The sequence below is a fragment of the Sciurus carolinensis genome, chromosome 4 (assembly GCF_902686445.1).
Source record: "Sciurus carolinensis chromosome 4, mSciCar1.2, whole genome shotgun sequence".
Taxonomy (NCBI): domain Eukaryota; kingdom Metazoa; phylum Chordata; class Mammalia; order Rodentia; family Sciuridae; genus Sciurus; species Sciurus carolinensis.
The window spans coordinates 43,069,208-43,096,057 of record NC_062216.1 but is presented as its reverse complement, the minus strand read 5'-3'; the positions used below and the strand labels follow the sequence as shown (position 1 = coordinate 43,096,057).

The window sequence follows — 26,850 nt, the reverse complement described above, 5'->3', positions numbered from 1 at the left end:
AAAATATTTCTAACTCTACTGATATTTTCTGGAATTTCTACATAATTAATAATGCCATGAAAGTCACTTTCATATAGCTTTGTGTCCTTGAAAAAACTGTGATGATATTATAAAATGACAAGGTGCAATCAAGTCTAAATTCTGTATACCTGTGTTAGCACTGCTTAAATTAGCACAGACAATGGTAAACACACCTACGTGTGTGCATGTGTATATAATAAACATGTATGTATGCTTATACACATATACAAATATGAATACTAATTCCCACTGGCATAAAGAAAATCAAGCAGCAAGTTCACATGGGGAATGCACTGTTAGATTTTAATTGCTCCGTGTATGAACTTTGTATCTAAAGACAAATTCACACTTTATGTTGGCAAACTGTACTATCTTAGGGTTAAAAGATGTTATGAACAGTAAGATGGGAACATTTACTGCTGGTATACATAAAATTTTGTAGCAAATGTGTGTGGTCATTTACACTACATGTAAGTAAAGGGGCATGAAGCTTTCCTCTCACTGAGTCCACATAACCTTCCATGGATGGTAGATGCAACTGTCTCAATTTATTGAGGAGGAAAATTGTAATAGGTATCTAGTTTCCTGTACTCCACTTTTTCTAGAAAAAGAAAATAATTAAAAGTCAATATACAAACTGAGTCAGGAACAGGAACTAAATAGAAGGTAAGACTTAAGGATGATACATCTAAATAGGAAACTTAAAAGAATATGGAAACAGAGAAGTTTAGACTGGGAGGAGACAGGATGTTGAGAGGCTGGGAAGCCTGGGTTGGATATCAGATTTTAGTGGGAGGCCCTAGAGAAGAGATTAGGAATCATGTAAGATGAAGAAGCTGGCAGCAAATACTGAAAAGAGCAGCAGAGGATGTGGGAGGTGGGATTCATTCCAGCTGAAAAAGCTCCCAGGACCAACACTTTCATCAAATTTGAGACCCTGTTGTCACTGGCAAGCAAATATTGAATGGCCAACGCCCAACTGCAGCCATATGAAAAACAGTTCATCTTGCCACTAAAGTTAGCTACTTTCTTCTATAAGCACTCCTTTGGTAAATGTCCTAGTTATCCAAAAACTTGCCATCATGATTAACAAAATAAAGAACAATAATTCTGAGGGTGAGAAATTTTATATTAATCTTTCAACTGTCTCTGTGAATCTAAAAGAAAGCATAATGTGGATTTTAAAATAGTCTTTATTCTTGATTAAATCACTTTGGTTTCTCTTGTCCTCTCCTTTGATAATGTTGCCTAGAAATGAAGTCTTTTGGCTTTGACATCCAGTTAGAACATCTAACCATGACTTAGCCAGGACCCAAGTCTCAGTCCATGGTGAGATCATTCCTAAATCAAACATGATCTTTTCTTCCTATCATGACTTTTTGCTTTCTATCAAAAGTGGCTACTTCTTTGTGCATTAAGGAATAAAGAATATGTCTATCCAATGCCCAGCATATTGACCACTCTCAATTACTGTTCAATGAATGATGAATGTCTGAGATAAATGTGGTAGATTATTTTAATTAAGTAATTCCTCTAACCAGAAATTAGGCCTGAAGTTCTGCATATATTATCTACCAGAGTTTATTTACTCCCAATTGTCAGATTGGAAAGAGTTGCTTAAGGAAATTGACTAAATCATCCATGGATACAAAACCTATAAATAATCAAGCTGCTTCACAGCATATATATCCACAGAGGTATGCTTGTCCCCCATGCCTCAGTGCTTGGGACACTGAGCTTACTGTCTTGATTGGTAACATCCAGGGCTCCTGCAGTCAAATTCTAAATCCTTATCCAATAGCACACAAGAGGTCAAGTACACATTCTTGATCCATTTCTTTCCTCCAAATGACCATGCCATGATAACTAGTGGATCCTGACCATACAGACCTATTGGCCCAGCAGGGGACTTATTACAAAGCCTGACAACTACTATTTCTATTTGAAGTCTTTAAGGGAGAGTGGATTTTCCATGTAGAAATGAAGCCATGGTGCTAAATTCTGGAGAAATACCTAGGTTTCAGGTCATTATTGGTTGTCCGATTGAATAGCTCAGTGATCAGAGAATTAATAATGGTAAAAAGTGATAGAGAACTGAAAAAGGGTTAAACTTTCATTAACTCATATCTAGTAAAACTTCCTAGCATAAATTTATAGACAATGTAATAGGACATACTTACTTTAAAATGAAAAACTTAAATTTGAAATATATCTGTAAAGGGGAGAAATCTTCCATTTCTTCAAGGCTGAGTTAGCCATCACCCATAAAGACATGAGTAAGGAAGAGAGTATTGAAAAGAAACAACTTTTGAACTATGGAGCCAGTTCTCTGAGCAGAGAGAAATATTTCATGGAAACCTTGGAGCTAGGTGTTAGGCACTATTCCCTTATAGACCACGGCCCCCAAAGCAACCTGGCAGGGAGACCAGAGCAGGAATCAATTATATGACCATAATACCCACCACGATGGGCCTCCCATGATAAATTCTGAGTAATACCTACCAAGAATGGCCTCCCACCATAAGCTCCAAGTAATACCCACCAAGATGGTACCTCTCGTGATATACTTCAAGTTCTCTGCCCCTTCAACCATTCTTTCTATATCTAATATACATTCTTATGAATGAAGTCTCAAACTTTACAAAGAACAGATTATAAATGATCTCTAGGGACACCTGATTTTGCCAAAAAAAAAAAAAAAAAAAAAATCCTCCACTGCTAATGAACACAATTTCAGAAAATATGACCAAAATGAAGGGGGAGATTACATTCTGGGGCCTCCTATAAAAGACTTCAATATTTACATGGAATCTGCCTGGCCCCCTTTCAAATAGCACTTCATTATATTATGGCCCGAATTTCTCAACTGACTCTGGGCCTTTGTTGCAATGCTCTGCGTCCACTTCCATTTGATCTGTTGTCAGGCTGACATGTATAACTCTGTAAAATAACTTACCGAGACATTGCCCACAAGGCCTGACATGTTGTTTAATAAATCATTTTTTGTGAATTTGCACTGAGTGGACACAGACCACACTGAGGCAAGTACTTACATGACGCTGAAAATTGTGCTGTATTTTGAATAGAGAAATTAAGAAAATTTACTGATAGGAAGGAAAGTACCTATCAAGTACTTGCTTGACTGACTGAATTCATCATCAACTTATCCATTTTATCCAGTACTTATTTTTAAAAACATTACTACTTCCCAAGAGAAAGCATGTGCACCTCATATTGAAAAGTACTTGATAGTTTGCAAAGAATCCTTTTAATAAGTTATGAGTTAAATGAAGAAATATATTATTGACAGTGCTTTACACATACAGGAAATGACAAAAATAGTTTTACTCGGGAACTAAAAGCAAGAACCAAAACCTAGGTCTTCACATACTTAGGCCACCACAGGTTCTACCCCAACCCACTCCTCAGGGAGGCAGTAAAGCTGAGTGGCTAAGAGTGTGGTGACAATCTCAGTTCTACCACTTCTTACTGTGAGCTGGCACGAGGTACTGAGCTTCTGTGCTTCAATTTCCTCATATATAAAAGAGAATAAGAGCAGCCATCACATGATCTCAATAAGGTTCACTTGAGTAAATCTTAAAAATTTTGCTGTTGAGTACACAGTAATCCTTCCAAAAATGTTATGTCATCATTACTGTGTGTAGTGGTTTTCTGTGAGCCTGTCTGATATCAGGACCACAAAACAAGGATCACTGTATTCTTTTTTCTTCTTTTTTCTCTCTGCAGTGCTGGGGATTGAACCCAGGGCCTTGTGCTTGCAAGACAAGCACTCTACCAACTGAGCTACATCCCCAGTCCAAGGATCACTGTAACATGACAAAAAGTACAAGGTTCAAATCCTGCTGTGTTGTGTGACACTGGGAAGGATGTTTTTAAAAAAGTCTTAATTCCAACTGAAATACACCAGGACAGGCACTACTTCTGGCCTTACAGAAGAAAACTGCCACGTGTGACCAGCTTATGTAGAAGTCTGTGTGGCAGAGCTGTGGCAGCCTCCAGACCTGGGAGTGGTCTCCCACCAATAAAATGGGGGGCCCTCAGCTGATTCTGCCAACAGCCTGAATGAGCTCAGAAGCAGCTCCTTCCTCCATCTGAGCCTCCTGAGGAGAACACGATCCAGCTGAGGCTGGCTGCAGCCTTCTCCGGCCCTCGGAAGGGGGCCTCCAGGTTCCCACTTACACATGTCACACGTTTAGGGTCCTGACCCACAGAAACTTTGAGATAATAAAGGTGTATTGTTTATAAAAAATAATATACCAACCACAGAAAATATTCTATACATAAGAAAAGAAAATAGAAAATATCGCCCATCATCCTTCTGTGTTAACCCAGTGATACTCTGGACATTCTCCTAGCCTTTATTCATACACATGATTTCCTGCATAGGGAACAGGAGTACCTATAAAATCTACAGTCTGAATTACTTACATTATACCCATTCTCCTGTATTAGTACACATATTATTCATATTTATTATTCTTAATAGATGCCAAATTTTCCATTGAGAAGGTAGAGCAAAAAATTAAGCTGTCAACTATAGTTACTATCACTATAAATAAAACACTACTATCAATACTTGCATGTCTATGTCTTTATTTTTTTAAACTATATTTTGGATTAGTCCCTAAAAGAAAGCAATCTGGAAAAAGAAACATATTATCTCTAAAAAAAAAAATGTCTCTCCAAGCCAACTTAAATGATACCAGAAATAAAGTGCTGATTTCATCACATTCTTTTTAGTACTGGATACTTTAAATTTTTTTTAAAAAGGTGAAAAGTGGTATTTTGCTCTAATAATTAAAGAACATTTCTTCTGTTAATAGAGCATTCTTTATGAGATTATTTGTTTCAACTTACTGCTTCCTCTTATAAATTATCTTAAGTTGTCTAACCTTTCTCAGACTCTCTTCGTCTGTAAAGTACAGATAACATGCACTATATACTACTTCTGTGGAAATCAAAGGCAATTATTATTTAAGTAAAAAATACTTATGAAGCCTGGTACATAGCAGTGGCTCGATTTTTAGTTAAATGAATAAATCAACAAATAAGTGGTCAGCTATGTAGAGCTACACAATAGCCAGCAACATTAGTCTCAGATTTGTATGGAATATAGGCCCAAAACTACTACTGGGGAGACAGGAAACTTTCTAGGTTGCATCCAAAAGATGGCATATTGATTGAAAAAGGAGGGCAAGGGCCTTGCCATATCTTTCCCATAAGCACCTGCCTATCTTGACAGCAGAGGACATGAAGAGCTGTCACAGTGTGGCACCACCTCAGCAGGTGGAGATGTGAAAGCAGTTCTGTACACACCTCTCTCCATCCCTCCTCCTGCTTCCCTCCCCAACACTGAGGCTACCTCAGAGGGAAAACATCAGCTCTGATGGTAACAATTTCCTCATTGTGTCTGTAGCAAAGACAACACCGGATGTCCTTCTATTATTGGAGAGGAAAACCATTCTATATGTGATCAAAAGAGAAACTGCCATGAAAAGTCTTTAATAAATCACAAAATTGCTATGTCATGGAAAGGCATCATTTTATCTCCTTAGTAGGTGGGGATACCACAAAAGTAGGTTAGTTTAAATCAGCTCTACTATGAACCTATACAGGATGTGAACTTGGTCCTAGATTTCTGCTTCTGATGAAATATCTCACAGCTCTTACAAACAGAACTGTTTGCAGCCAGAATGCAAATAATTTTACTTTTCTATTATCCAGAATCTATTCTGATAATATCCACAACAGCAGTTTGACAAAATTGAAGAAAATAAACATCATGAGTGAAATGCATTCTTCCTGCCTAACAGGCACATCGGTGTAAACTGTTCAGTCTCTTTGATGCCAAGGACAGTTGTTTGAAGAAGAAACCTCCTCTTCTTCAGGTATCTCTGATTGCATCACTTCATCATCAGCTGAACCTCCACAAGTGGTTTATAATTTACTCAGTAAAAACAGATAGTCAAACATTGGTCAAGTCCCCTGAAAGGCATCCAGAAAGTTGTCCTTGCTTACTGCACTTCACATAGCTGGAAAAGCTATGTAGAAGTATTATGATCCCTTATGAAAAGGAAAGCTGCTTTCAGAATGTAGTCAGTTTGCTTGTCCCTTAGACAAAGCAGTGAGTCAGATCATAGGAATAAGTGTTCAGGAGCCAAATAAATGCCCATTTGAAAACTGAAGTCAATTTCATATGTTAGAAGCAATCCTGCAAGCAACTTTCTGCATAGAAGATGTTCTCAAAAGCCATCTTATGAAATTGCTAAATGAAAAATATAAAACTTGTCAACATAAAGGGTTTTTAATGAGTCTGACAATAAGCACTCTTCATACTGAAGTTCCTACTAAAGACTACTTCTCCTATAACAGTACCATGGTAGCACAATTTTTCAACATGTAAAAAGCACTGCTTATATCAGAGACTGCCAAACTGGCCATTAAAATCTCTAGAAGTGTAAGAAGTTTAAATAATCATACTCACAGTATTGCCACTGTGATCTAAGAGGCAGCGAATTATGTGAAGAAGCAAGATGGAGAATACTCTAGGACTGCGATTTTTTTTTTTTTTTCAGTTGGAGGGAGGAATTCATTCTAAACATTTGAATGCTCAAATTTTCTTTCCAGTTCTAGGGATGGAACCCAGGGCCTCCCACATGCTAGGCAAGAGCTCTACCACTGATCTACACCCCCAGTCCTCAAATGCTCAATTTTAAAGTGTTTGCAACCAGAGACATCAAACTGTTGCAACTATAAAGACCCACAGAAATTACTAATCTAATTCTCTCATTTTACAGCAAGTAACAGAGTCCCCGTGAAATTAACTGATGTGCTCAAAGTTTCATAATTACTGAGATAAAACTAGAGAGGTCAGGAAAGAGAATGGACACTAGGTCTGTCTGAAACACTCAATATCCTCCCCTATACCCTGCTATTCTAAATATATGGAGAACTGCATAAATAACTGACAGCAAGTGTGTATTCCTAGAAAAAAAAGAAGAAAAAACAATTCAGAACCTTCTTTATCCCTCTTCACCCCAGACTCCACATTTCCTACTGAGATAGCCTACTTCCTGAGCACTCAGTTCCATCTCTGTGTTCCCCAGAAGGACACACACAGCATTTAGAAGCAAGACATGAAGCCATGGCTTTTGAATACTCCTCTTTCTCTTCTCAGTTGCCTCTGATGTCAGAAATGGTGGACAATAGCTATACATTACTTGATGGGTCTTTATGATCACAAGGAGCATAAGAAAGGATCTGGTTTTGCTTGGAATGAACAATTTCTGCTAATCAGCTTATGGCTATATGATTAACTGTTTTATAATTTATCTTTTTCATTTCCTCTCCACAAAAGCATGCAAGTCTCTTACGTAAGGGTGTGCGTGTTTTACATGTTTGTTGCTATGTGCGCTAGTGTTGGGGGGGTGTTACGTGTGTGTGTTGCAGCAGTTGCTGCCATTTAGAAATGAGTTCAAGGACTTCCAATACCCGCCCTTCTAAAGGCCACTTAGCAAGTTGGAGATACAATTTATGAACCTGATCTCCACACAAAAACAGCAATTAGAGAATTGCTTTAAGTGTAGGATCATTTTCTCTCCAAAGGACCTTGAATATGGATCTGACTAACATGAGGAAGAAAAAAAAAAAAAAACCTGTGCACTTTTATCTTAGATGTTAAGTGCCACTGGAGAGTACCTGACTGCTCATTGAGTGACAAAACCACTCCACAATTATAGTTAAAGAAATAAGAGACTACTAAACGTTTAAAGAATCACTACAACATGATACTTTTCCAAACTTAGGACACCTATGTAAACAGCATCATTGGAAAAAAAATTAAAATCAAAAGACTATCTTATTTCATTCTGGCATCAAGATATTCAACTCTATTTTTTTAATCCTGTGCATAGGGAAATGGATTACCTTCCAGCATTTTCTGCAGACTGTTCCTCATGACATGGATGTTCTCTATCCCGATAAACTGAAACTTGATATTGGAATAATTGTCTTCATTCTCATAGCCTTTCCCTGCAGCACGATTTGCCATTGCATTAAGCTGCAGTGGTCAGCAAAACAGAAGAGTTATCAATTATATTCAGGACACGAAACAACCAAAACATTTTACGGATATTCACGAAAACATTCAAAAGGATGTGCAGAAACAATAATATGATTTAAATCACCAGGACACTGAACTGAGCTATGTAGTTCAAGGCACTCATGCTGAGCTTTGATTTCAACAGCATGAATTTGTTGGCATGCATAACATTTTCTTAGCTGGGAAGCTTTCTATAGATAAACCCTCCTGGAGATACCTCTTGCAGTTCCCTGTCAGAGGTGCTAAACTGAATGTGGAAATCTGTGATGAAGCCAAGTTGTTCTGATTTAATAACATATATTACAACCTGCAGGTTGGCAGAATATCAGCAGATACAGCTGTCAACCTAATGCTCTATAAGTAAAATTATGGATACCTTTCAGTATGATACTGCCAATAAACATGTTATCCAATGTCACATCATTCTAATTTGCCAACAAGGATCCCCCAGATACCCAATTAAACCTTGAGCAGGAATCACTGAATAAAATGAAGAGAAATGCAGACACTCAGACATTTCCTCCAACCACTTATTTAAGTCCAGACATCTAATAAATGGACTCTTTTCCCTTTATCATTTTCATCACCATAATTTTGCATATGAGAGGTTGGAGGTTTCTTAGTTCAAACTCGATTAATTATAATAATGGATTCTGAAAAAATTCATTAAGTTCAAACTCTCTCTGCCCCTATGTAATAAAATGAAGAAGGGCACAAGCCCTGCCTTGTCCTGAAAAATGCATCAGAAGGACCTGAGTCTGCTACTACTGTTTGCCTAAGCAGGCCACGACATCTTAGGAAACATTTTCACTGACTCTGTTCACTCCACAAAGGGCAGTGGGCATGTCCCAGGGAGAGAACCTATACAAGGATCACACCACCAGAAAAAATAAACACTTTCAAGAGCATGATGCAGAGTAATATTTTCAAAAAAGTTAATTAAGTTAAAAGAGTTTAAATTAAGCTAAAAATGCATTTATTCTTTGGTTCAGATCTCCTACTTCTAGAATCTGACAAAATCAAAAGTACCAGCACGAAAAGACAGATGTTTAAGAATATTTATTATAATATTTTTGTAATAGTGAAAAACTGAAAAACCATTAATTCCCCAATAGGGCAATGACTGGATAAATTATGGTTTATTCATACCCTGAACTACTACCAGGGATCAAGAAGGATATATGTTTATATATGTGTATGTGTGAGTGTGTGTGAGACAGTATAATTCACATAATCATCCATTTTTAATAAAAGTTTATTTATGGATATGCATTTATGTTTATGCATATTTATTAAGCAAAATAAAATGTATGGAAAAATATGATGATTTGGCAACCATTATAGCACAAAGACAGAGGGTGGCAAGTGGCAGGGAAACAGCATCAGTAAACCTTAGATACTCCTGTATTCTTTCACTGTTACAAAGAACATACATTAACTTTATAATTTAAATAACAAATTGAAATATATCATAGGTGAAACACAAAACAGCAGGGGCGAGTCACTGCCACAGGGGCTCCAGGCTCCCTTCTTTTCCCCTCTGGTATGGGGATTGAACCCAAGGGTGCTTAATCACTGAGCCATATCTCCAGCCCATTTTATAATTTATTTAGAGACAGGGTCTTGCTAAGTTGCTTAGGGCTTTGACAAGTTGCTGAGGCTGGCTTTGAACTCATAATCCTCCTGCTTCACCCTCCTGAGCCTCTGGGATTACAGGTGTGTGCCACTGCTCCAGGTACAGGGCTCCCATTTCAAGAGCAGCCTGACTCCATGGTTTACCTCCCTTTTGGCATCAGCTGGGGGAACCTCAGTTCCTCGGGACACTGTTCCCCCTCTAAAAAAGAGTCACCTTTCCCCTAAGTAGGCCATGAGAATAAAGGCTTTAGCCTTAATCAGGGAAAAACTTCAATAATGTAATAATGTAATAATGTTCATTTTTTTAAAATAATTAAATATTTTAAGGAAAAACTGTTTTTCAAAAATTACCTATAAGCATTGTTCTTCTGAAACTAAGCATTATAAAATCACTGCTTTATTTAAGTATTTCTCAAAGCTGTTGGTCTATCCTTTACAACAAGCTTCATAAAAAAGAACAAATTAACAAGCTACTTTCAAACAACCTTATGTTACATGAAACTTGTCCTATTTCTTGAATAATTCAAGTTAAGCCTACTCACCACATACCACAGAGACACTCTTTTAAAAGAAATTTAATAAATAAAAAGTAAAATACTATTGATATTATTTTAATCTACAATTAAGACTTTATGTTCACATTTTTAAATCAATTATAGAAGATGGGAGAATTGTTTGGTAGTCCTCCTTAAAAACAAAGAAGCAAACACAGGGAAAACTTGGGAGCAAGTATGCATTTCATGTAATGAACAGAAGGTGGCAATATTTAATCTACCATCCAAAGTGTAATTTTTCAGGAGTTCCATAAACTTTACAGGATCTATCACCATAATGTGACAAAAGTTGAACCCTCAAAGCAGGAAACACAGTTCTACAATTTAAAAAAGCATTAAAAAGCTACCCTAGAATTTATATATATATATATATAATTTATATATATATATATGTATATATGGAAAAGTAGGAGTGGAAAAAGCACCCTGTCATCTAATACAAGATAGCTTTGCTGTTTGATGATATTAGCATATTGGGTACAGAGAAGCTTATAAATCAAACCAAAGAAACTCGGTTGCTTCTCAATGAACTTCTACTGTGTAACAGGCACTGAGTACAATAACAAGATGCACAAGAAGCTGCTTCTGCTGTCGAGAGCTTAAAACTGCAATGGAAATGAAAACACATAGTATCAAAAGATAATTCCCGGAGCGAATGGCAGAGAAACTGACGCGGGCAGGCGCTGGAGTCTAGAGCAAGCTGGTGGGGGCTGCTGCTTCATGAGAGTGGAAGCTCCAGCTGGACTTTAAGCACAGGGAGGATGTTCAAGATGAAGCAGTGAGGAGGAGAGGTAGAGGGACAGGGGCAGGTCAGTATCAGTGAGCCATCTGTTCCGAGTGGAGTAGAAGGTTCATCTATGGCAGCAGAAGCAAGAGAGAAAGCTCAAAAGCATTTAGGGTCCTCTACAAACAGGCTCATTTGAGAAATTTAAACTTTTATCTGAGAGAGTGGGGAGCGACTAAGGAATTTCTTAGCATGCTTCATTAGAAAAAATGACATTTATTTAGTGCCCACACCAGAGAAGATCCACCAGAATGAGGAAAGACTGGAGACAGGAAGGCACTGAAACTTCAGGGGTGAATGAGAGGAGGGGTGGAGAATATAAGCCCTCTAGGGACCTCTGTCAGTCTCACTGATGGTCATATCCCTGCACCTCACTTAGGGCCATATCCCTACTGCACAGAACAGGCACTTCATGAAGACTGACTGACTGGCTAACCAACTGGATAGGTGACTGAATAACAGAATGAGATGAGAAGTGAGTAGACCAAGACCGTAAAGAAACAGAATCAGACTCACCCCCAACCCTCAGTCAATCAAACCTCCAAAAACACAGAGTTATTCTTGAAATCAAGTTAGAAGTCAGGCTGGTCACTACCTTAGTCTTGAAGTGTAAGATTTCAGCAGTTATATTTTATGCCTAAATAACAACAGGTCCTCATCTGGCATTGCTGGGAAATGACAACAAACGTTGATCTCATTGGAGGAGGACTGGGCCTCACCCTAGTGTTTGTTCAATGACCGTCCTATTCTCTTTCTCCATCTATAACTGGTTCAGTGAAAAACCTTAACTTGTGGCATAAATGTGAAAATGTGAGAGGATTTTATTTCTTGCAACTAGTCTCTAACTGAGTTGGTCAAAATTCCTCCTTTCCTACGCCCTAAGTATATTTAACAGCTTGAGGAACATATTCAGATAGGAAATCTCCATCCAACCCATATATAATGCAAAATAATCTCCCTCCCCCATTCTGGGCTATTTAGACTGGTGAATGCTTTGCTCTGGGGCTCACTCCCTCCTCTCTCATCTGGGCTCTGTGTAGTGGGGGGCAGCAAAGGTAAATAGCTCTTTCCAAAGCTAGGCAAGGTTGTGATTCTGTCTTCATTTTCTGGTTCATACTAACTGACCATCTCTGTGAATCTTTTAGTGCATATATGTAGGTTCTTGGAAGAGGAAGTTCACATTTTACTGACATAAAGATCCACCTTGGTGTGAGCCTATTCCCTCAGCCTCCCTCACCAGAAGATACCCCACAGTCCTGTGCAGCTAGGGACCCCCAGTGGGCAAGCTCTCTGAGGAAGGTTCTAGTAAGACAATTCATGTTCAGCTCAACCTACAAGAAATGTCCCCATCTTGCCCTTCCAGAGAGCAGAGATGTAGACCGTTCCACTGCTACCACACACTGTCTCCCTCCCATTCTCATTCCTCTGCTTGCTGCCAGGTTGGTCCTCAGCAAATACGATGTACATCTGACTAGGAAATGAGATCCTAGATTCCCCACTTTCTAGCAACCATAATCTTCATGACTGAATTTCCCAGATGCTACCCATCACAGGATCCAGTTAGTAGATGATACCACCTAATCACCAATTTCAGAGAAAAAGAAAAACATCCCACATGCATCATGTCATGCCGTAAAATAATCGTTGAGAAGGTGAAATTGGAGACCATACCCACAAAGCAGTCTCTGGAGGTGCAGCAAGGACAAAAGGCAGAGCACTAACTGAAGCCAGTGCCTGGCTCAGCACTTCTGCACAGGAACTGGTGTTCAGAGCACAGCTCAGAGCCCTTCTTGCTTCCCTGGCCTTGGCCTGACTTTGGATGAACTAATGATTAGTTCTTCAGCTCTAAGCCTGCAGCTTCACTTGGTGTGTGCTCAGAAGTAGCAAGCCTCCTGAATCCTAAAGTGGGGATAAGGTTCCCTGGGAAAGATTTTATATACACACACAAAATGAAACAAAACGAAACAAAACAAAACACATGAACACACAGGCCTGGATTTCAATCTGGGCTCTGTCCTGAATTGTGTGACCTTAGGTGAATTTGGACCAAAGTCCTTACTTATGACAAGAAAAATCTCCTAATTTGCAGGAGTCTTATGAAAATTAAATTAGAAAGCTTCTGGCATTTTTAAAAGCTCAGCAAAATCCAGAACATTTGAGAAATTATGAACAAGGTTGAGATACAATGAGTTACCCCTAGTTTTACAATTCAGCAAACATTGCATGCCTTTGCAAATTTTCTTCATGCACCAAACTCCTGCAGTAATATGTGACCTCTAGGACATAATTTTTGAAGATATATTCAACACATGCTTGAGGACCTCACTGTGTTTTCTCCCATGATTGTATTGTCAATAAGCTATTTAGAAGGCTTTCACCTAAACAGCCCCTCTGGAAGCTCTCCTGTGGAACTAACTTGCCCAAAGGACCAGACTCATCCAGGCTGTCTCCAAAGTCTTTCTCTTTTTAATTCAACCTGTAAGCAAACCTGGAAAGTGCCAGGTTTGCCACTGTCCACACCTTCTATGACAAACATGAACTCAGTCTCCTAGTTACCAAGGAAGCCTAACACACTCTGGAACAAAAAATCAACATACACGATCTTTAAAAGAATGAAACCATGAAGCAAACAGTTTAAAAATCATGTGAAGTGCATGTGCAGGGATAAATACAAGAAGAGGGCCACCAATTTTCTTTAATGGATCAGCATCAAACTACTTATCTCTGAGAGTAAACATACTAAGTGCTAAATATACCCTTCAAATCAAATCCTTTGGATTAATTTGTTTTAAATCTGGAATATGCCCGGCCCTACAGCTGCTACATTCTAGGGAAGGCTTACATAACACAGTGCAAACTTGGATCACTAGCTCTTAAATTAGCAGGTGAATCTGTCTGCCTTTATTTGAAGCTGGAAAAACAGGATAGGAAGAAGGCTTCCCAGTCTCTACTCAGTTAAAGCCCCTGTCTTTTCTTCCTTTTCTTTTCTTCAGTATGAGTGTCTTAGAATCAGGAATTCATTCATTTATCCTCTGTAACCATTGGGAAATTCAAAACGCCTCCACTTTACATATGGAAGGCAGATAGCATTTGCAGGAAGGGGTTAAAGCATGAGTCAGGGAGAAGGTCACAAACTGAAGGAGAACAGTACAAGTCAGAGGTTTTCTGGCATCTATCAAGTGAAAATTGTTAAGCATAAAAGCTATTTTTGTTTCTAGTTTGAAGCTTTTGCCTGTGTGTTGTGCTTTGAGAATGTATTTAAAAGGAAGGGATCTGGATGTGTAATCTGTTAGAATGTGACTATGCATGTTTTGTCTTGGTTTCCATGATTGGTTTGCTGATCTGGTCTGAGAACAACTTCATCCTTACTACTCCACACCGCTATTCCATAGCACACTTTGATCAGAAAGAGAATGGACTGTCCTGAGGCCAAGGGCCTGAGTAGGACACTGATATTACATGAGAAAAACATTACATCAAGTGATTGAGAAAATGAATCACAATATTTGGTGAAATGAAGTTCAGAGAAGCAGTGAAAATACCAGGGTCTGAGTATCCACAAAAAAAGGATTCCACTCATTTTTTTTCTCATATTGCTGCTGAGTACAGATTATAAAAACCTATTTTTAATAATGAATGCTTCTGAGTGACTAAAGCTGTGGGTCCTATTTTTCTGTCCTGTTGTGATGCTCTTTTTGTTTCCTTATGTTCCTCACCTCCACCCCCACCGCCACCACCAAGTACTAGGGATTGAACCCAGGGCTTCGTGCACGATAGTGTTCTCCATCAAGCTATACCCAGGTCCTTTATGTTCATTTCTTAACAACTTCACTGACACAAAACTCACATACCATTCAATTCACCCACTGAAAGTGCAATTCAGTGGTGCTTGGTATAGTCAAAGAGTTGTACAACCATCACCATAATCTAATTTTAGAACATTTCTATCATCTCAAAGAGCAATTTTCTATGCATTAGCAGTTGCCCCTTGCCATGTCCTCCCATCCCCCCAGCCTAGGCAATAATCAGTTTATTTTCTGTCACCATGAATTTGCCTGGGACATTTCATATAAATGGAACCTCACAATTGAGTGTCCTTTGGCACAGACTTACTTAGCATGGCATTTTCAGGTTCATCATGTTGTAGTGTATAAGTACTTTATCCCGTCTATAGCTGAATAATATTCCACTGAATGGACATACCATATTTTATAAATCCATTCTCAGTTAGTGAACATTTGGTTATTTCCACTTTTTTTGGCTATTAATAATGAATAAACATTCATATGGTAGTTGTATGTGGACATATGTTTTCATTTCTCTTGGGTTATACACCTAGGAATGGAATTGCTGGTCATATTATAATTCTATAACACTTAAGGTCCTTATGCTCTTTAAACCTTTTTATGATGAAAAAAAAAAAAAAAACTCCAACTGTAATTTGAAGAGTAAAAAATTCTTAACTTTGCCTCTCACCCAACTAGAGCTAATGGGTTTTGATATACATTCCCCCCACGTTTTCCCCCCAGTGGGATTGATTATGTTACACATTGTTCCTGTATCCTACTCTGCTGTTCAATAGTACATGTTATACTACTTTCCTTTCCATACTCACATGAAGAGAAAGAGCTGCATGTGTATCTTATCTCTCATCAGTCATAGGCCCAGATGCATTTCATTACTGGACAGAAATTACAATGCCAAATATATTGAACACAAGACATTTCATTCTGTCTTCTCACCCTGTGCAATATATTCCCTGTACCTATAGGTGATTGGTTTCCATGTCTTCACTGCCACATCCTTCTGGGGACTCAGTTTTTTGATTGATTTTGAAAGAATTGATTTTGAAAGGAGTTCAACTGGAAATTGTATTGTACCCAGTACTATTAAAAAGTGAAGCTCAGTGGAAGGAAAGTGAAAGATCACCTTGGCCTGTCCCTGGATGACTAGTTCTGTTATTTCCTACTGGAAGTTTCATAATTAGAAAGTTAATACATAGGTAATTGTAAAATAATATTTTTCTAACAACAGACAAGTAAAAAGTTCTCTACCTCTCCACACCCTACTCCTTTCCCCATAGAATTTTAGCTTGGTGTTTATCCTTCCAGGTCTCATTCTATATACTTTTATATATCTATAGGGTTTTTTTTTTTTAACATAAATACAATAGTGTACCTATTATCTTGTGCCTTTAAAACTTAACATTATATTTTATAGATCTTTCCAAGTCATAGGTATAGATTGCTACAAGTAGAATTTGCAAAAGTGTATCTGAATACCTCACAAAAATTGAACTGCTGGAGCTCCGCAGTACACTTCATATTGTCACAGCAGAAAGAGATGTTTTAGAAAGAAAACAAATGATTCCTGGGTGTCTTTAGGAGAGCAATTTCTAAAACTAAACCGCCCTCATTTATTGTGTGGGCTTGCTCCCACACAATGCTAAGAGCAGGGAAACGGAAAATGTGCTTGACACAGTCAGCCCTTCAGGAGCTTAGGTCCTCCAGAAAGCAGCACAGCCAGGCTCCCAAGTACTGACCATGCAAAGAGGAACAGCCCTGTGCAGACTGAGCAGCGGTGGGCTGTCAGCTCTGCCTGGACTCTGGCTTCACACACACCTCAGAGTCGCCGACAGGCGTCGGAATGGTGACACTTACTTTAGGCCGAGTGTCCACGACGTAAATGAAGTCGCTTCCTGGATTGGCTTTCCTGATGGCCTGGAGCATCTGCTCGTCCTCCAAGCACCGTGCACTAAAGCCAGACAGGGGCTGGCTGCTCCGGCAGATAGAGGCCTGCGGGGAGAGGCCACAGAGACTCAGCAGTGTCAGGCAACTGCACCCAGAAGAGGCTCTGGGAGTATCTCCTGAACAAAGACCCCTTGGTTCTCCTACACCACACACCAGCTTATGAAAATATGGTAACACTGTCTCGGGAAATCAAGATTTGTTTATTTTTAATTCAGGTCAAAGAAACCACTCCATGGGCAAACAGTACAAAAACTCTCTGTGTAAGATATTAGGATTGTGTAAAGATGTTTAGATAAGATCAAAATTATGAAATTTAAAGCCATTTAAATAAACTACTTTCCTTTTCACTGATATTCTTTCATTTCCTTGCCAAAAGTAGAAATACAAAATCAATATTGTAAAATTTACTGGATAGAACTAATGGTAAGACCAGTTTAAAAAAATATGTGTGTGTGTGTGTGTGTGTGTGTGTGTGTATTTTTAATGTTGTTGGTCAGTTTTTCAATTAACCTACTTGAAAATATCAGAAGTACTAAAAACTAATTCTAATTCTAAACGGGAAATTTTCACAGTAATGAAAGCCCAGGTTGCTACCAGGTTTGGTACCAGCTGACACAAACCTGTGCTGACTCCAGGGTGCTTAGAAACAAGAGGCTTCTTTGGCATCAATCTGCATTCTTTACTGAGCTGCCCCTGCCCTGCAATTCTAACATAGTGCAGTCAGCCTTCCATATTCACAGGTTCCAATTAGTGAACCAAAAATATTCAGAAAATAATTGTGTCTGCACTAAATAAATTTTGGGTCCTTATAACAATATAGCATAACATTTACTTACAAAGTAGTCACATTGCATTGGGTATTACAAGTGATCTAAAGATGATTTTGCACAGGAGGATGCACTCAGGTCATACACAAATATACACTATTTTTGAATCTTCAGACTCTGGTGTCTGTGCAAACCATTCCCCATTGAGGGATGACAGTATACTGCATTGTTAGATGACATGTGGAAGAACATGAACCTAATCCTGAGTCCTGAAAAAGTGAGTACAGATGACCTTGCAGCTATAAAACATAAGGGTTTTTGGTAAAGTCTTTTTTGTGTGTGTGTGTGGATTTAAACTTTGCTTTAATGTTTAAATTAAATATATAAATCTCCCAATGAAATAATGAATGACTCAAAGAATGTACCTTGAGACAACAAGTCCCCTGGGTAGGATAAGGCAGTAGTCATGGTCGGTGAGAAGAGAACCTGTCCAGGCAGGCAGAGGAGGGGAGCCCCTTGTGGGAAATAGTCACCATGTGTCATCTCCTGCCCACGGGGCTTAATAAAAGGCTCTATCCACAAAAGGGTGTCCTCTCTGGGTCCAATTCTAGCTTCCCCGTTCCTAAAGTCCAACCCAGGGCTTGCATTTCCCCAGAAGAACGTGGGCTACAGTGCAACTCACTGGACAAGGAGGGAACATTTCTCACTAGTTATAAACATCAAGAATCATAGACTGGCTAGACACATAGCCATATGAGGACCCCAGTTCCATTCTGAAGTAGAAAGGGACCATTACTGATGTGGTATGAGGAAATCAGGGCTTGTAGCCAGGTTCAGAATTCTGCAGGCAGCATATGGAAAGGTGAAAGCAAAGCAAAGGGGCAGCTGAGTCCCCCAGAGTCATCTAGTTCTTCAGCAGTAGGGAGGGGAAAGGGACCTGAGGGTCTGAACACGAAAGAGAGGACAGCAAGCCAGGGCAAGGTCCAGAAGCAAGGTGAAGAGAGACCAAAGGACAGGGGAGCAAAGGCAGCCTGCATCAGTGAACAGTCACCAGAAAATTACCACAGATGGCTTAGCCTGGGGTCCAGTTTCCTTGTGTCTTTTCAGGGTCAGGGTGTACCACCCTGCTCTGAGGGAATTCTGACTGGAAAGTGAAAAATTCTGAGTTTGTTTCACATGATATTTTATCTGGGTTAAAGAAATACTTAAGTATAGCTAGCACCCGGCAACCTGTTGGATTCTATCAGAAGAGTAAGGGAAGGGAACTTTTCTAAAAGTAAGAATTTGTCTGAGAATGCACACACCTAAACTCACTAAGCCAGTGAGATTCCAACCATGAAAGGAAGCAAATTAGTGACTACAACTCTTACCAATGACCTTCTGGGGGAGAGGAGCTAGTTTTAAATGAGGGGTTAAGTCAGAACAATATACTATGAAATGTGGTTCATACATTAAACCAGATATGTTAAACAGACTTCACACTGGTATATTGTGGGTCATCTGCTGAACCTATGATGTGCTCCAAGGAGAATTCCTCATTGACTCAGTGATTTCTACATGCAGTTTTCAATTTTGTACAGAACAGTGGGTGGTCTCTGAGTGTTTCTGTGTATTCTATACACGCCCTAGATCGTCGGGAGGTTAAGGAAGTTTTAGTAGCCCCTGGCAGCATTTCCTACAGATGTCAGGGACCTGAGAACAGAGATTAAAACCTCCCCAGTGGTACTATCAAGAGAGCTTCTTATTTACAATGCTACTAATAATTAAAATCTCAATGTTTTGAGTGTGTATGTAACAGGCACATTGTAAAAAATTCATATATTTTATTTAATCTTCTAATTATCATATATAGTAAGAGCTTTTATTATTTACAGATGAAGTGATGAAAAAGCATACAGAGGTTAAGGACCTTGTTCAAGATCACACAGTTAGTACTTAGAAAAACCAGGATTTGCATCCAGACAATATATTTCCTGATCCTAAGTTCTTAACCAAAAATAGCACCCCTGAGAGAAAATAAACCAGAGAGTGTGATAGTATGTCAAGAGCAGCATACAAGAAGACCTGGCTTTTAATCCTACTTTTAATCTCACTTACTATATGATCTTGAGTAATTAATGTACCTTCTCTGAATCTTAGTTCTCTCATCTATTTTATAGTATATAATACTACAATACTTCTAGAATGGTACCTATCACATGAGAAGTGTCAATAAATATTAGTGATAAAAAGAAAGACTGTGTTTTTCTTAAGGAAACTTCCATTAGAAATCTTCAAGAGTTTTGTATCCCAGAAATTTATGCTGAGAATTTAGGAGATCTTGTGGTGCACAATTTAAAGTAAACACCTCTTCTTTTGCTTTAAAGAATGTGACACTCCTGAGAGCTCTTGATTATAAACATGCACAGAATTCTGAATACTTATACATCTCTACCTATGATCTGCAAAGCTATTTGATTCCAAAGGGAGTCCATGTGACTCTACCTAACCCAGGTGTGGTATAAGACCTAAAATTAACCTTATGGGTTGCCTTGACATCTGGTGAAACTGAGAAGTCCCCAACACTAGTTTCCCTAAATACTCTGCTTTTTTGGATAAACAATTCTCCTTATCCACCAGGGTAGGGGCAGTTGCTGTTCATCCCTGAATATGGGGTTTCAGTTCCCCAGCAGACCACAGAATTATTCAAATGAGCCTGTCACAGATTCCGGCAGGAGCCACAGGTGATGTCATCCTGTTGATGCTACAAAGTCTGCCTCTCACTGCCCTTGCTTGTCACTTGGACCCCAATGCAATCCCCATGTGGCTCTTCATGGCATGTGGTGCCCTGGTCTCCTGGGCATTGAGTCTTTATGACTCGTGAGCGCCTGTGGATCTACTATGTCCACTGTGAAGTGTCATGAGTTTGGCCATCCCCATCACTCTAAGCTACCCTAGACTCACCAACAGGTGCACAGGACATATTACAACACTGTGTATGGTAACAGTGGATCCAAAGGGAATCAGGAACCTCAGCAGGGGCATTTGTATCAAAGGACCTTCCAAAAGACTTCAGGTTCATAAAATGAGTGTGGGCTTCTCTTAATCTAACTACCAATTCCCACTGCCCAACATTTGCCAAGTCATTTCACCATCAAAATATGAAGTGTCCCTTTGGTAATAGCACCTGGGAGTGGGGGTTGGTATTTTAACTATAAAATTGTTATTTACAAGTATGAAGTTCTATTGGGGTGGGAATACATACTCTTAAGCCTTAAAGGTCTGAAATCACAAGAAAGAAAGATCAGCACATTTATGGAATTTGTATCCACTAACTTTTTATGGAAGATGCCCTTTTTCATGTATGGGTTTTGATGAGCAATAACAGCAAGAAGATTTCTCAGAGTGAGGACACCTCAAAGGAACATGGTCATTAATAGGGGGGGTGGGAAGAAAAGAAAAAGAATGTGTTGTGAACTTCAGGGGCTTTTCTAATATCAACATGCAAAGGCCCTCCAGCACTAGAACAGGCAGAGCCTCTCAAGAGGACTGCCTAGAGGAGGGCAGGAATAGTGGATGATTAAGCTCTGGTACTGTCTGAATCCCATTACTTTATTGTCAAATAAACACAGAGGTGAACTTCTACATGAGATTAAGGTTTTAGCATAGTTGCACTAAATAGCCACAGGAATATCCACAAACCTTTTAAGAATTGCAGGAATATCCACAAACCTTTTTAGAATTGCAGGAATATCCACATACCTTTAAGAATTCAAACACACTGTGAACAGAAGGCGGCTAGAAAAAGTCTGGTAATGATAAAACAAAAAAGCAAAGTGTAAAACAAAAGCATGCCTTGAGACTTACGTGGTTATCTTTATAGTAGTAAGAAAGGGCAGGAAATCGCCGTCTACTCCGGAATTTGGAACTCCCTACGATGATGTGTGCTGTGGCTGATTTGGGAACATACAGTTCAGTAGGGTAAGAGTCACAGACCTATCACCAGAAAATACAGAGGATTTTTAGGCAATCAAGTAATCTTTTGTAAATTGCCACCAGAAATCCCACTTCACCATACTTGGAGGTTGCATATGTTAAGTTTTCTCAACTAAGTTACAGAGGAAGCTCTTTTGAGGGAACCAAAAACCACTTCAAAGAAATGAATTGTCACTGATTCTATATAATGATTCTGAAGATAAGCAAGACACCCATGAACATCCTGTGCTTGTACACTGTCCCTTTTCTCCAGGGGATCTTTTTGTGAAGCAGCCCAGTAATAATTGAGGATTCTGTTCATCAAAAAAGGACAAATTATAATTTTGCATCCTGACAGCTGAGAAAACATAAGCCACTTGTATTTGATTGAAAGACAGCCTGACACTGGGGACAATTTTCCTAAGATATAAGCACAGTAGCTGTCATCAGATTACCTTTGTGTTCCCGGCACAAAGGCTTGCATTTCTTTACCCTCCCTGGATAGTCCTGTCCTGCCTTCTCAAATCTCATCTATTCTTCCAGAGCCAAACCAAGTTCCAGTTCCCTCAGGGGGCCTCTCTCTGATACTCCAGTTCATGCAATTTCTGAATCTGATTTCCTAATGTGTCACCCACGACCACACAATATCACCGCTTTATTTATGTTGGATTTTATAAGTGTTGATTTTATAAATGGTAAGAAATGATTTACTCTTTTTGGCAGGAATTATCACAGTGGAAACTGGTACCTTGGAAGGATTTTGTAATTTGGTTTAGCACCTGGCTCTGATTTAGCAACTTTATGACCTTGGAGAAGCCAAACTACCATGAGCACTTTGGTTTTCTAATCTCTAAACCCAATACTGCAGCAATAATATCTTGAGGGGTTGATAAAAGGATTAAATCAGCACTCATGACAAAGCACTTTGTAAACTGTCAGAGCTGAAAGAAATGCCTATGGTAGTTACAGTTATAGCTGCTGATGCTGATGCTCAACACATTTTGCTTTTGCATCAGCCTATCAATCTTTCTGCAATGTGTCAACAGCAGTTTCCTGGGCTTCATCAAGCAGCTGTTTATTTCCTAAAAGTCACTCATCTTCCTAGGCAAATCAAGAGTTCTCAAGCAGGTGTAGCAATGGGAAAATACTTTATCTGCAGATCCTATTTTTCTCCATCCACCCTCACCACTGTGGAAGATGGGACTGAAGGGAATACAAGCTGACTACATGTGAGATCCAAGTCTCCTTAGCACTTATAAATTGTTCATCATGCCGCCTTCCCTTGCCTGCCTTTACTATCTTTGTTACCAGACTGGTGGAAAACATGGAGCAGGAGATAAAAGAGCCACAAAGGGTATGTCCACAGGCCCAAAGGATTCCTCCAAAGATGTTTTAGGAAAGACTACCAAAGAGTTTAATGTGGGCTCTGGCACCAGCACTCTAGAGGAAACTCCTGTACCAAGAACTGACGGCCCAGCCTTCTTGGACTGGGTCAGCTGGAATGACTGCTGCAAGACTTCCTTCCCCATGCCAAACCGGTGTCTGAATCTGCCTGAAGTCATTCTGCTAGATCATTACTACATAGACCACTCCCGCTTGTCTGAGGTTCAAGAGACATGTAGTCACTGCACCAGACAGGCATTTTCTTAAAATAACAGTTTTTAAAAGGAAATAAGTAGGTTTTTAGTAAGTTGGGGATTACCTACTTTCTTCCTTATAACAACAGTAAGGAATAGCAAAGCTTTATGACTAAATGAAACACCATTAAGTAGTAAGCAAGATTTCTCAGCATACTTATTCCATTTAGCTTCTGAATATCAAGAGGTGAGTAAGAAATTTTAGGGTTCCTGCCAGCCCCTTTGTTGGGTCTCCCAAGACCAGAAAATGCCCAGCCTGGCTCAGGTCATGACCTTGGGTGCTCCACAGCTGGAAGGAGAACAAGAAAAAAGGTAAACATCCAGAGCCCACTCTACTTGACACTCTCAACCCAACTTAGGAACCACACTGTTGTCTATGCATGCACAGCCCTCTTTGTTCACCTGGGCAGTAGAGAGGACAGACTCCTGCCCTCAGAGTATCAGACTGCTCACTCTCCAGGATAGAAAAATGTACACCTTCACAGCTTTGTGTGTACAAGGGCCAAGAACTCAACAACCTGAGCCCAGTCAACAGTAGTCAGGCTTGCACAGGCTGGCATGGTCTCCCCCTAAGAAGACAGTAACAGTCACAAGGTTTCTCCCCAGAGGACTGGTTCTTGGGAGAAAAACTCCCTGGTACATACAGAGTTTTCTGATGAGTTTCTCATGGGGAACTCTTAAGAAGTTAAAACACCTTTGAAAAAACTCAGATTCAGAGGGCTAGTTTAAAAATACAACTTCTCACAGAGCTGAAGAAAAGAAATTCATCCCACTTTCATCAAAGTAGATAGCACTCTCTAGCGCAAATTAAAATAACAATCCTATACTGAAAACTACAAAACACTGATGAAACAAATTGAAAAGGACGCGGTAAATGGAAAGGCATCCTATGTTCATGGATGAGAACACTTAATGTAGTTAAAATGCCCACACTACCCAAAGCAACCCACAGATTTGAGGCAATCCCTATCAAATCCCAATGGTGTTTTTTTGCAAAAAGAGAAAAATTCATCCAAAAATTTTTATGGATTCTCAAGGGATTACATATAACCAAAACAATTTTTTAAAAAGAACAAAGAGGATTTATATTTTATAACTTCAATGTATATTATGAAGTCATATATATTTTACAGTAATCAAACAGTAACCTAAAGATAAGACAAATAAATCAATGGGATAAAGAACTAAGAAATAAACCTTCATATCTATATATAAAGTGATCCTCAGTAAGGGTGTCAAGCTTACTCTAGGAAGAAGACAGATTCTTCAACAAACGGTACTAAAAAAATTAGATATATACAGGAAAAAAAAAACTGAAGGCAGACTCTTATGCCATATTATAAAATTAACTCAAAATGGATTAAAGACCTAAATGTAAGATAAAAAAACTATAAAGCTCCTATAAAAGTAATTAAGGGGCTATACATGGTGATGCACACCTGTGATTCCAGATTCTTGAGAGGCTATTACAGGAGGATTATAAGTTTGAGACCAGCCTTGGTAATTTTGTGAGAGCTTTTCTCACTAAATTAAATAAAAAAACTAAATAAAGAGCCTGTCTCACTAAATGAAAAATAAAAGTGGCGGTGATGTAGTTCTGAAATAGAGTACCCCTAGGTTCAATCCCCAATACCATACACACAAAAAAAAAGTACATAAGGGAAATGTTGTATTGTATTGGGCTTGGTATTGATTTCTTAGATATGACACCAAAAACAAAGACAATAAAAAAGAAATAAGACCAATGGGAAATGGGACCAAATCAAACTTAAACTTTTGTGTCTAACAACACAATCAAAACAATATAAAGGCAACCTATGGAACAGAAGAAAATCTTTGCAAATTATATTTCCTATATTATTATCCAGAATATAGAAAGAATCCCTACAATTCAACAACAAATTCAAATGACCTGATTAAAAATGGGCAAAAGACTTGAATAGACATTTCTCCAAAGAAGATATACACAGTTGTTAGAGTTGTCACCATTAAGAGTAAAATAGAAAATAACAAGTGTTGGCAAGGATGTAGAAAAACTGAAACCCACTGTTGGTAGACTGTTAAAAAGTGCAACCACTATGGAAAACAGTAGGAAGATTCCTCAAAAATTTTTAAATAGAAAAATTACTATATGACCTAGCAATTCCCTTCTGGGTAAATAACCAAAAGACCTAAAGCAGAGTGTCAAAGGGATGTTTGTACAATCATGTTCACAGCAGCATTGTTTGTAACAGCCAAGAGGTGAAAGCAAACCAAATGTCAATCATTTGAGGAATGGATAAATAACATACAGTGATCTATAATGGAATATTATTCAGCCTTCTTTTTTAAAGGCAGGAAATTCTGTCACATGCTATAACAGATTAACCTTGAAGACATTATGTTAAATGATCTACACCACTCACAGAGACAATATTGTATGATTCCACTGATGTGGGGTTATTAAAGTAATCAAATTCATACAAACAAGAAGTCAAATGATGGTTGCCAAGGGCTGGGGGAATGGGCAGCTGTTGCTTAATGGGTACAGAATTCATTTTTGTAAGCCAATTTTATTTTAGAGAATCAGCTGGACAACAATGTGAATATACTGAAAATTACCAAACTGTACACTCTAAAATGGTTAATATAGCACATTTTATGTTACGTATTTACCACAATAACAAAAGAAACAATTGTGGTAGCATTTACCGCTATCATTTTTATCACAGAGCTGCAGTTCAAATTTTAATAATGAATAACGTACTACATTATGGCACATATGACAAATATAGTGGCATGCCACTATATTTCAAATGTCACTCCTCAATAAGCCTTCCACAATTTTGTCTGGTTTTGAAACTCAAAAAAGAAAATTTAGAAAGAATAGGGAAAAGTTCATGAGGGAAAACACCTTTCTTTCTGATTTTTTTTCCTGAATTTTTTGGGTTTCTTCTGATTGTGCCTTAGTTCATAATGAAAACAGATTAGAAAGTTCATCATTTTAGTTTCTTGCTTTTCTTTGCCCTGCACTAAATAAATTAGCCTGACTAGGGTGCCCAAACATTTCTCTGGAGTCCTGCCCTTGAGGAATTTTCTTGGTAATTCTTTCACTCCATTCAATAAGTTTTTGCTCAGTACTTTACTATATTCCAGGTATTGTTTTTAGGCACTGGGGCAGAAATACATAACAGAATTTGGGGCCTTCAACAATTCATGTTCCCAGAACAACTGATCTTTGTTTACCTGGTTATAAACTTCCAGTAAATATACTACCATCACAGGTTATTTTCCTTCTGAGATGCCACCCAGGTGGTCTGAGACTTCTGTATTCAAGACCAATTACTCAATCAAAAACTTTCAGATAAGAGTTTGTTGTCAGGAACTGGGATATATCTACACAGAAAGTTTCTTCTTAAATATTTAGGATCTAAAACTTATTTCAAGAAATTTAAGATGAATGAAGAAAAGGGTATGAATGGTACAAATGATTTATGTATAAATAAATAAAATAGAATAATAATACATAAAATATAGCTGTAGCAAACTGAAGTAAATGGTTTTAATAAAATCACAGGGGGCTGGGTTTGTGGCTCAGTGATAACGCACTTGCCTAACACATATGAGGCCCTGGGTTCAATCCTCAG

At 38.6% G+C, this 26,850-nt stretch overlaps 1 protein-coding gene across 1 annotated transcript in view; it reads right to left on the bottom strand.

Moving 5' to 3' along the window:
- Mtmr7 (myotubularin related protein 7) overlaps positions 1 to 26,850 on the bottom strand; it is a 108,577-nt gene that overhangs the window by 30,396 nt on the left and 51,331 nt on the right. The window contains exons 5-7 of the mRNA XM_047549955.1: positions 21,480 to 21,608; positions 16,777 to 16,911; positions 7,969 to 8,101 (exon numbers count right to left, since the gene is read on the bottom strand). Coding sequence (XP_047405911.1) covers positions 7,969 to 8,101; positions 16,777 to 16,911; positions 21,480 to 21,608 — 397 coding nt within the window. The remainder of the gene's footprint in view (positions 1 to 7,968; positions 8,102 to 16,776; positions 16,912 to 21,479; positions 21,609 to 26,850) is intronic.